Source organism: Bufo gargarizans, chromosome 2, assembly GCF_014858855.1.
Source record: "Bufo gargarizans isolate SCDJY-AF-19 chromosome 2, ASM1485885v1, whole genome shotgun sequence".
Classification (NCBI taxonomy): Eukaryota; Metazoa; Chordata; class Amphibia; order Anura; family Bufonidae; genus Bufo; species Bufo gargarizans.
Window position 1 is genome coordinate 371,832,005 of NC_058081.1, and position 12,380 is coordinate 371,844,384.

The following is a 12,380-nucleotide window of genomic DNA, read 5'->3' on the forward strand; positions in this document are numbered from 1 at the left end:
TGGAGAGGGTCCCATTCATGAGATAAAAGCACATCTAAAAGGCAGGACCTACACCTATCTGACCTTTATGGCATATCCTGATTCAATATGGTGTATTATTGAGGTTTCTTTAACCCGCAGGATACCAGCGCCGTACATGTACGGCGCAGAAATGTGGGACAGAAATCCCAGCGCCATACATGTACGCCGATCTGAACGGGCGAGTGCAGGACCCAATGACAGGGGTACGGCAGTCACTAATAGCCGGTCCCTTGCTGTATGCGCCAGCATCAGTGAAAACTCAGATGCCGGTGCATTAACCCTCACGCTGCCGCGGTCAGCGCTGACCGTGACACGTTCGGTATCCTGCCGGATGCGGGGTGGCCATCGGGTCCCCACTCTGCTGTGACGGGGACCCGATGGCAGCCCCCTGAATCTCACAGGCAGGAAGCTGCAAGTGTGTTACACAGTGTGATTGAGGCCTCTTTCACATGGGCGTCGCGTGTGAGGGCCGGATAGGATGCGGGTGCGTCGCTGGAAAATGCACGATTTTTCCACTCAAGTGCAAAGCGTTTTAATGTGTTATGCACGCGCGTGAGAAAAAATCGGCATGTTTGGACCATGTGATGAGCGCAGTGACGTCACCAAAGGTCCTTTTTCTCCCTGGTCCTCAAAGAAGAAGAGAAGCCGGGGTGCGCGAACAAGTGGATGAGGTGAGTTTCATTTAATTTTTATTTTATTTTTAACCCCTCCATCCCTTTATTTACTTAGTATTCTGTATTAAGAATGCTATTATTTTCCCTTATAACATGGTTATAAGGGAAAATAATAAAGATCGGTTCCCCATCCCGATCGTCACTTAGCAACCATGTGTGAAAATCGCTCTGAATCCGCACTTGCTTGCGGATGCTTCCCCCATTCACTTCTATGGGGCCTGCGTTATGTGAAAAAACAATATAGAGCATGCTGCGATTTTCACGCAACGCACAAGTGATGCGTGAAAATCACCACTCTTGTACACAGCCCCATTGAAGTAAATGGGTCCGGATTCAGTGCGGATGCAATGCGTTCACCTTGCATTGCACCCGCGCGGAAAACTCGCCTGTGTGAAAGAGGCCTTACAGCCAATGCATTGCAATACAGAAGTATTGTAATGCACTGTAAAGGGGATCAGACCCCCAAAAGTTGAAGTCCCAGAGTGGGACAAAAAATAAAGTGAAAAAAAAAAGTTTCAAGTAAAAAAAAGTGTCCTTTTCCCAAAATAAAGTAAATTTTTTTTTTTTTACAATAGGGAAAAAAGTAGACATAATGGGTATCGCCGCATCCACATCGACCGGCTCTATAAAAATATCACATGATCTAACTCCTTAGGTGAACACCGTTAAAAAAAAATAAAAAAAATTTACAAATGTTTTTTGCCACCTTACATCACAAAAAGTTTCATTTTTTGGGTGAGAAGTTTAGTGACAAAAAATAATGCAAATTGGACATTTTGACTTTATTATTTTCGTGTTTCACGGTTTTCTGTATGGGATAAATTTTTATTTTTATTTTAATAGTACAGGCATTTTTGCAAGCAGGGCTGCCCATGCATGATGTTAATTTTATGTTTAATTTTTATGTATTTTATTTTATTTTGAAACTTTTTTTTTTCCCCCATAGGAAACTATAACAAGCAATGATTAGATTGTCTGTGAAGGTTCTCATTTATCCAGGTCATGGTATATCTGTAAAGAATAAATCAAGGCAACTGGACTTACTGTAGATTTCTTGAAAACGTTTCACTCATTCTTCCAACAAGCTTTCTCAATTCTGAGGGACTGTACAAAAATTCTGGGAATAAATATGTAACTGAATCAACATCTGGTAATTTTATACCCAGCATTGGGTCAAAGGTGTTGATACCATTATCCTAATTGGAGTCAGTAGGTGATAAAGACTTCCCAGAAAAAGGTGTCAAGACAGCATTGTATATGGCAGACAATAGATGTCTAACCCCCCCCCCCACACACACACACCTCAACTTCAAGCTTGGCTTCTCCATTTTTACGTAGATGGCCTCCTTCACGCCTCGTTTGTACCAATCGGCCTCCTTATCCAAAACACCTACTTGACTGTCTTCAAAGGTGTGACCTGTTTCTCTTAGATGTAAGTACACGGCTGAATCTTGACCAGAGGTTTTGGCTCTTCTATGCTGAGCCATACGCTGATGTAGTTGTTGTTTTTGTTTTGCCGATATAATATAGGTGAGGGGGTTAGACATCTATTGTCTGCCACATACAATGCTGTCTTGACACCTTTTTCTGGGAAGTCTTTATCACCTACTGACTCCAATTAGGATAATGGAATCAACACCTTTGACCCAATGCTGGGTATAATTACCAGATGTTGATTCAGTTACATATTTATTCCCAGAATTTTTGTACAGTCCCTCAGAATTGAGAGAGCACGTTGGAAGAACGAGTGAAACGTTTTCAAGAAATCTACAGTACGTCAAGTTGCCTTGATTTATTCTTTACAGATAATGGTTAGATTGTTTTTCTCATAGACTCCAATGCATTATCATTACACTGTGTTCCTTCAGGCAGGGGCTCCATAGGAACTAATATGCAGCAGCCCTGCACCACTTCTGAGTACAGAGGCTGCCGCACACTACATCCAGGAACCCTGATCCTCACTGGGGGTTGCTGGTACACAGCCGAGAACGAGCGTTTGCGTTCTTTAACTTCCCAGATGCCCTGGTCACATTTGACCATGGCATCTGAGGGGTTAAATGTATGAGCTATGTTATCATTGATCACATACATTAGTCCCGGGTGCCTGCTGTTTTAAAACTGCAGGCACCCGGCAGCTATGGCGAGGTGAAGGCAATAACGGTTTCTGCAATATGTGTCTGTGGATTTCTGCTAGCCCTTTTCAGCTGAATGGGATTAGCGCGGCACTGCATGTCAAAATATCCTTTGTTTTCCCATGAAAAGCCATCATAGGATACAGAAAATGATTTGCACAATGTGTTTATATAGTGATCGCTTCTGAGTTAAACACCATTGATAATCTGATAAAACATGTTCTGTGTGAAGCTATAAGTTAATTGTTGAGCTAAAAAATACTAGCAACTTATTTCATAATGTAAGATTGAGTAGGTGGTTGTTAAAGGGAACCTGCCATCAACCTTATGCTGCCCATACTAACCATAGAATAAAGTAGAGACAGGTTAGTTGATTTCAGCGATCTATCATTTATACGTTTAAAATAGGTGGTTGCCGAGAACCATCTTCACAATCCTTGCAGACTGGATCTGGAAAAGAGTCCCGGCCACCTGAGAATAGTCCTGGTTATTCATAATCTCCTGCTCTCCCTGACTGGCTTCTACCTAGTTTTCTCCCTTTCTCTCTAGGAGAGAACTGCCAATCGTCAGCAGATAGACGGGGAGAGCAGGAGATTATTAATAACCATGACTCTTCTCAGGTAGATTTGACTCTTTTTCAAGGCCTGGGCTGCAATGATTATGATCCTGGTTCTCAGCAACCAGCTTTTAGCCCATGAGTGACACACCGCTAAAATCAGCATTTCTGTCACAAATTTATGTTTCCCTCAGTGAGATCACCATAAAGTTGATGACAGGTTCCCTTTTAAATGAGCTGATTGTTTAAAACATTCCCTCATTCGTTTTTACCCACAGGACGGAATTCAGTCAGAAAGGGACCATAACAATCACTGGTGCTGGATACCTCAACTGTGTCTTGGAGAAATTTGCACAATCGTTTTTGAAACAAGGAGCTAAAAAGGTAACTTGTTTATCTAGAAAAAAAAAAAAAAAGAAGTACAGTAACTAAACCTTTTTTTTCCCTAGCGTTAAAGGGATTCTGTCACCACGTTTCACCCCTGTCAGCTAAACATATGCTGATGTTCAGGGATTCCTAATGTGGGCTTCTAAATGTGATCCGTAGCCTTATTTTGCTAAAAAAAAAAAAAAGGTTTTACTAACCTGCCACTCAAAGAAATAAGGTGCCCAAGGGGATGTCAAGGGATGCACCGCCTCCTAATCCTCTGTGCCGCCTCTCGCTCTCTCTCCCTCCCCCCTCCTCCTGCTGTAAGATCTCTCTCTCTCGCGCGCGCGCACAGGGCTCTGAGAGGCTGGCGCCAGAGTGCAGGTCATACCTGGGTTGAGTGAAGTGCCGGCGCATGCGCACTTCGCTTTAAGAAGCCAAATCGAGAAGTCCGCACGGGCACATCAGGCAGCGCCCTGTGCGCACACGCAAGATCATACAGCAGCAGCAGGAGGAGGAGGGGGGAGGGAGTTAGGGAGAGCGAGAGGCGGCACAGAGGATTAGGAGGCGGTGCAGAAGTCTGGAAAGGTGGCGCTGGGCACGAACATCCCTTGACATCCCCTTGGGCACCTTATTTCTTTGAGTGACAGGTTAGTAAAACCTGTTTTTTTAGCAAAATAAGGATCACATTTAGAAGCCCACATTAGGAATCCTGATGAGGCCCTGAACATCAGCATATGTTTAGCTGACATGGGTGAAACCTGGTGACAGAATCCCTTTTAAATTCTTTCTCCACTTCTCATACTCCTCTGACCCCCTGCACTCACTACTGACTTTAAATTTACTGATAAAATCCATACACAGAGGTCCCTACACTCAGATTACAGTTGCTGCTGTGGTTATGGAGCAGGAAGAGGTGGCAGCTGCAGAGAGAAAGAGATGCACTGCTGCTGCTTGTAGTAAGTTTCCTACATCACCCCAGTGGGGGATTCACAGTAGCACTGCTGCTGTATGATGTTATCTGTGCTGCTGCTTCTGAGTGAGAGATGCGGGAGCAGGAATCTCCTTTCCTCTTTGTGATGTCCATTTGGAGACATCATGGCAGTGAGCTCAGGAACAACTGTCTATTAGAGGCAGAAGGGGAAAACGGAGGGTACATGTTAGGCTTCATGCACATGACTGTATTTTTGGTCCATGTCTGAGCCACAATTTTTTACATATTGCACACAGACCCATTCATTTCTATGGATCCGCAAAAATAACAGACAGCAAGTGGATGTCATCCGTGTTCTGTTTGCATCTCTGTGGCTGGCCGCAAATGATAGATCCTGTGTTGTTGTCCATTTTGTGAACAAGAATCTGCTTCTTTACAGTGAGCCCCACGAAAATTGTTGGATGCACACGGACCACATCTGTGATTTGCAGACCTGGGAATCGTGTGCAGGAGGCCCTATAATGATCAGATACACTGCCACTCCTCTTGTACACACATGACAGTTTACTCTGAACAGGCCATAAAGTTTGCTCCAGCACTGTCAGATCACGCTGCTGTGAAGGAATACAAGCGCAGCCCTGATTCCCTCCAGCAGCGCCCCAGGGCAGGCACCCGTTCCTCCTCTGACGCCTCAGCATCCCCACCCGCTCCTGGTTCTCAGTCACAGGCGTCCTCTCTGTTCGGTGACACACTGTCGGAGGGTGAGCTCGGGGATTCGGATACAGAGGTGGACCTGGAGCATTCTTCTCAGATTGCATCCATGGTGGATAGCCTGATTTCGGCAATTAGGGACACCTTCCGGGTTCAGGAGGACCTTCCCTCCACTAGCCAACAAGAGGTGTCGTTTCTGCGGGCGAAGCAGACTCCCAAGGCGTTTCCGTTACACAAGGATTTTTCTATCGTGGTCACCAAGGCTTGGGATCAGCCAGGTTTGCGTTTTGTCATTCCAAAACGCCTAGACTTACTCTACCCCTTTCCACGCGAGTCCGTGGAACAGTGGTCTTCCCCACCGAAGGTGGACCCGCCTGTGGCCCGTCTGGCAAAATCTACGACCATCCCAGTGGCGGATGGCTCTTCTCTTCAGGATCCAGTGGACCGTCGCATAGAGTCGCTCTCCAAATCAATTTTTACGGCATGCGGATCGGCATTACGTCCGATTTTTGCCTCTGCCTGGGTGGCCAAGGCGGTTTCAGAGTGGTCTCTCCGGTTGAGCCAGGATATTGTGTCCAGCTTACCGCCCGCTGAACTCGAATTGTCGGCGCTTCAAATTTCTCAAGCAGGGAAGTATCTCTGTGAAGCGGCACTGGATGCGGGGTCAATGGTCGCCCGCTCTTCGGCCCTCGCCACTTCGGTCCGCCGGGAGTTGTGGCTCAAGGCCTGGAAGGCTGATTCTTCCGCTAAACGCTCCCTGTTGAGACTTCCGTTTTCTGGGACGCGGCTGTTTGGACCAAAACTGGATGTGATTATTTCAGAAGCTACGGGTGGGAAAAGCACCCATCTGCCCCAGCCAAGAGCAAAGCGGCCCTTTCAGTCCAGGTCTACGTCTGCGCGCTTCCAGTCCTTTTGCCGTTTTTCGGGCACCCGTCCCGCACCCACCTCAGCAGCGGGACCGACCAGTCAGGATCGGCGGAAGGGCCCGTCCTTTAAACCCCAGCAAGCCTGGCGTCCGCGTGCTCAGCAGCCTCGCACAGCCCCAAGTAAGCAGCCTTCAGCATGAAGGTTTGTCCCCGCCCTCTCAGGTGGGGGGGCGTCTTCTCCGGTTCCAGGAGATTTGGCACGCCCACATTCCGGACGCATGGGCGCTCGAGGTAGTCTCCTCGGGCTACAAAATAGAGTTCAGGTCCCTTCCTCCCAACCGTTTCTTCCTTTCACAGCCTTCCAGGGATCCCGCCCGGGCCGCAGCTTTTTTGCACGCCGTCCAGTCACTGCTCGTGCGGGGGGTGATTTCTCCTGTTCCCCCGGAGGAGCGGTTTACAGGTTTTTATTCCAACCTGTTTGTGGTTCCCAAAAAGGAGGGCGATGTGAGGCCGGTGCTGGACCTCAAACTCTTGAACCGTTATCTGCGGGTTCAGAGGTTCAGGATGGAATCTCTCCGTTCCGTGGTGGCTTCCCTGGTGCAAGGGGAGCACATGGCGTCCTTGGACGTGCAGGATGCGTATCTCCACGTCCCCATCGCCGCAACCCACCAACGTTTCCTCCGATTTGCCATCCAGTCGGATCACTTCCAATTCGTCGCTCTGCCGTTCGGTCTGGCGACGGCCCCTCGGGTATTCACGAAGGTTCTGGCCCCCCTCCTGGGGATTCTGCGGTCCAGAGGCATTACCCTTCTCCCATACCTGGCCGACATCTTGGTCAAGGTCCCGACAGCGTCACAATGCGCAGAGAGTCTTCGGATCACGATGAGCACGCTCACTCGCTTTGGGTGGATTCTCAACCGACAGAAATCATGCCTGTCTCCTACCACTCGGATCAGGTTCCTGGGAATGACTCTGGATTCCGAGGCTGCCGTGGTGCGTCTGCCTCCAGGCAAGAGATCGGGCATTCAGAATGCAGTGGACCTGCTCACCCGGCGTTGCAAGGTATCGATTCGCAACTGCATGCGAGTTCTCGGTCTGATGGTGGCCTCATTCGAGGCGGTACCGTTCGCCCAGTTCCACACCAGGGAGTTTCAGCGGCTCATCCTGTCCACCTGGGACAAGTCCCAGGATTCACTGGACCTCAGGATCTCGCTGTCTCAGCCCGTTCGCGAGGCTCTCTCCTGGTGGATTGTTCCAGACCACCTGTCTTCGGGGAAGTCGTTCCTGCCGGTGTCATGGACGGTTATTACGACCGACGCCAGCCTCCGCGGTTGGGGAGGGGTCTTCGGTACCCGGACAGCCCAAGGAGTCTGGTCTCTGTCGGAGTCCAAACTACCCATCAATATCCTGGAGCTCCGGGCCATCTACCTCTCCCTCTGCCATTGGACCGACGATTTGCGGGGCCGTCCGGTCAGGATACAGTCGGACAACGCCACAGCGGTTGCCTACATCAATCACCAGGGGGGGACGCGCAGCGGAACGGTAATGGACGAGGCAGCGAGGATTCTGCAGTGGGTGGAAGCCCATGTCCCAGTGATCTCGGCGATCTTCATCCCGGGCGTGGACAATTGGACGGCGGATTTCCTCAGTGGACTCGGGGGAGTGGTCTCTCCACCCGGAGGTGTTCGAGGACCTTTGTCTCCGGTGGGGTCGCCCGGACGTGGATCTAATGGCATCTCGGACGAACCACAAACTCCCGTGCTTCCTGTCTCGCGCAAGAGACCCGATGGCCTACGACGTAGACGCTCTTGTGGCACCGTGGGACAACTTCAGTTTTCCGTACGTGTTCCCGCCGCTGCCGCTCCTACCGCGGATTCTTTGCAGAATCAAGATGGAGGGCGTTCAAACGCTCTTGATTGCCCCAGACTGGCCGCGCCGAGCTTGGTACTCTGAGCTCGTTCTTCTCCTGGGGGACGTGCCGTGGCCTCTTCCACTCAGGCCCGACCTGCTCTCACAGGGCCCAGTCTTCCACCAGGGTTTACATACGCTGCGTTTGACGGCGTGGCTATTGAAACCTTCCTGCTGAAGAAAAGGGGTTTCTCGGATGCGGTCGTTCGCACAATGATTAGGGCTTGGAAGCCCTCCTCCGCGAAAATCTACTATCGGACGTGGAAGTCTTTCCTTAAATTCTGTGAGGACAGGGGTCTCCCCTCTAGGAAGTTTTCCCTCCCTACGGTACTGGCCTTTCTTCAGGCGGGTTTGGAGCTGGGTCTGGCTCTGAGTTCGTTGAAAGGGCAGGTTTCTGCCCTTTCCATATTTTTCCAGCGTACACTGGCGGTACTGGGCTCGGTCAAGACCTTCATGCAGGGTGTAGCGCACACCGTGGTCCCTTATCGGACGCCGTTGCATTCCTGGGACCTGAATTTGGTGCTGGTGGCACTTCAGTCCGAGCCGTTTGAACCCCTGCGAGAAGTCTCGCTCCGCATGCTGTCATGGAAGGTCGCGTTCCTGGTTGCCATTACTTCCATACGTCGGGTGTCAGCGCCGCCAGTTCTATCGTGCAAAGAGCCCTTCTTGGTGTTCCATCAAGACAAGGTGGTGCTCCGGACGGTGTCGTCGTTTCTGCCGAAGGTGGTGTCGGCGTTCCATGTCAATGAGGACATTGTCCTGCCATCGCTTTGCCCTAAACCTTCTCATCCTAGGGAGATGGCGCTCCACCGATTGGATGTGGTGCGGGCCTTACGGATCTACCTGGCCGCGGTAGCCCCCTTTAGGCGAGAGGACTCCCTGTTCGTGATTCCGGAGGGTCCTCGTAAAGGATTGGCGGCATCCAAGGTGGCGATTGCTCGGTGGATTAGATTGGCCATTAACGAGGCCTACCGCTCCAAGGGCAGGGTCCCTCCCCCCGGTATCACGGCTCACTCTACCAGGGCGGTCGGGGCTTCTTGGGCGCACCTTCACCACGCTTTGGCGTCTCAATTGTGTAAGGCAGCAACTTGGTCTTCGTTGCACACCTTCACCAAGTTTTACAAAGTGCATTCTTTTGCATCAGCGGATGCTGCTCTTGGCCGCAGGATCTTGCAGGCCGCAGTGTAGTGTCTCACCTGAGGGAGTTGGGGCCAGTGGTTATCCCGCCCCGGGGACTGCTTTAGGACGTCCCACGGTCCTGTGTCCCCCAATGATATGAGCGAGAAAACGAGATTTTTGTGAACTCACCTGTAAAATCTCTTTCTCGCTTTATTCATTGGGGGACACAGCACCCACCCATTATTTTTTTGAGGCCAATGGTCCGAGTTGCCGGTTGGGACTGGTGTCCGGTTCGGTTGTTGGACTGTGGTCTTTCCTAGTTATGTTTTGTTTCGGTATGTTTTCTCCTACTGCTGAAGCACAAACTGATATGCTCTCTTCAGGCTGGAGGGGGTATAGCCTGCAGGGGAGGAGCAAACAGCTTTCAGCCTAGTGTCGCCTCCTAGTGGCAGCAGCAAGCTATACCCACGGTCCTGAGTCCCCCAATGAATAAAGTGAGAAAGAGATTTTACAGGTGAGTTCACAAAAATCTCGTTTTTTGGGTGTAGTTTGTATTTACCAGTTTGTAAAGCTGTGGATCAGCCATAAGCCAAGACACCATTACACATCACAGCGTACATTTCCTGTCTGGTTTTCCTTTAGTGTCACAGAGGACTCATGGCAGAGCTGTCACTTCCCCTTTAAGCAAATGATGCTAAATTAAATTTGGCGATTGTGCCCTTACAGTCAGGTAATGATCTGTGGCATCTAAGTAGTTTAATCTTAGTCATTTTCTGTGACAATTAAAAAACAAAACAAAACATGACTTTAACCTGTAAAAAAAAACTGTACTCTTAACATATACACTTTCCCGAAGCACGTCTGATTCTTGTCTCTCCGGCTCATGGTCCCAGAAATTCCTTTAAAGGGGGATCTTAACCCCTTCACGACTGCAATCCGTTTATATACATGCTATTCGCACATGTCCTGTGCACCTAGCACATGTATAAACGCTGAAAAACGCTTGAATTGAAGCTTCTGCCCCTGCACTGCTGCTGTCACGGATAGCATGCAGTGCAGTAATGCCGGCAAGGGACCAATCAGAGTGGTCCCTTGCCGGCTATCGATCCGATTGGTTAGTCTGTGCAGACTAACCAATTGGATCGCGGCAGTGTTAAAATGCTGGTTTCAGGCTCTGATCTGCACTCTGCAGATCAGAGCCTGAAATCAGGTAGTGTCCTGAAGCCCCCCGATCTGTGCCCCCCTTCCTGTGCGCCTCCAACCCCCAACCACCACAGTGAGCCCTGTCTGCCCCTAATGCGGTCCCCGCCCCCCCGTCCATGTATTGTGCCCCTGATGTGGTCCGCCCCATCTGTGCCCCCTCCATGCTGGCCGTACCCCGCGTTTCCAGCCCTGCCCCATTTGTGCCCCCTGCCCCCGATGCGGTCCCCCTGCTGTGTTTGACGGCGGCTCCATTCCTGAGCCGCCGCCATCAGCAGCGAGTGTCAGCTCTATGCTGACACTCTGCTGTAACCCCTTAGATGCAGCGGCATGGGATTAATGAGGGAGGGGGCTCCCTCTCTCCACCATCGGCGCTGCTGCGCTCGATGGTTGCCATGGCAACCGTACTCTTTGCAAAGGTGTCCTGTGTTGCCACCTACAGGTAATCTGGTAGTATTATACTTTGCAATGCATAGTACAGCCATGTATAGTACAGCCATTAGCCCCACTGGATCTTCAAGATCCAAGAGGGACTTGATAAAAAAAAATGTAAAAATAATAAAAGTATAAATAAATAAAAATGTAAATTAAAAAAATGAATTGCCTTTTCCTATAAAAAATGAAAACAAAAACCACATTGGGTATCACCGCGTCCGTAACGACCTTCTCTATAAATATATCACATGATCGACCCCCGTCCAATAAACACCATAAAAAAATGGTGTAAAAAATAAATAAAATTTTTGTCATCTTACATCACAAAAAGTGCAACACCAAGCGATCAAAAATGCTTATACACCCCAAAATAGTACCAATCAAACAGTCACCTCATCCTGCAAAAAATGATACCCTAATTTAAGACAATCGCCCAAAAAATAAAAAAGCTATGGCTCTCAGACTATGGAGACACTAAAACATAATTTTGTTTCAGAAATGCTATTATTGTGTAAAACTTAAATAAGAAAAAGTATACATATTGGGTATTGCCACGTCCATAACGATCTGCTCTATAAAACTGTGTCACATGACCTAACCCCTCAGATGAACGCTGTAAAAATAAATAGAAACTGTTCCAAAACAGCCAATTTTTTGGTCACCTTGCCCCATAAAGTGTAAAAATGAATGATCAAAAAATCATATGTACCCAAAAATGGTACCAATAAAAACCTTTTTCTGCAAAAAATGATCCCTGCACAAGACACACAAAAACATAATTTATTTTTCAAAAATGCTTTATTATGGAAAACTGAAACATACAAAGTAGACATATTTGATATCACTGCGTCCGTAACAACCTGCTCTATGAAAATAGCACATGGTCTACCCTGTCAGATGAATGTTGTAAAAAATGTAAAATAACAAAACTGTGCCCCAAAAATTTTTTGTTACCTTGCCTCACAAAAAAAAATATCGAGCAATTAAAAATCATATGTACCCCAAAATAGTACCAATAAAACTGACACCTTATCCCATAGTTTCCAAAATGGGGTCACTTTTTTGGAGTTTCTACTGTAAGGGTGCATTCAGGGGGCTTTAAATAGGACATGGCGTCTAAAAACCAGTCCAGCAAAATCTGCCTTCCAAAAACCATGCTGCAGTCCTTTCCTTCTGCTCCCTGCCGTGTGCCCTTACATCAGTTTACGACCACATGTTGGGTGTTTCTGTAAACCGCAGAATCAGAGTAATAAATATTGAGTTATGTTTGGCTGTTAACCCTCAATGTGTTTAAAGAATTTTTTTTTTTTTATAAAAAAGAAAATCTGCCCAAACAGTGAAATTTAGAAATTTAATCTCCATTTTCCTTTAATTCTTGTGGAACACCTAAAGGATTAACAAAGTTTGTAAAATCAGTTTTGAGTAACTTGAGGGGTGTAGTTTCTACAATGGGCTCAT

The 12,380-nt window shown here is 48.4% G+C and overlaps 1 protein-coding gene across 1 annotated transcript in view; it reads left to right on the top strand.

Moving 5' to 3' along the window:
- The window catches only part of PRELID2 (PRELI domain containing 2), a 108,690-nt gene that overhangs the window by 85,384 nt on the left and 10,926 nt on the right, over positions 1-12,380 (top strand). The window contains exon 5 of the mRNA XM_044277575.1: positions 3,662-3,767. Within this exon, the coding sequence (XP_044133510.1) occupies positions 3,662-3,767 (106 nt within the window). The remainder of the gene's footprint in view (positions 1-3,661; positions 3,768-12,380) is intronic.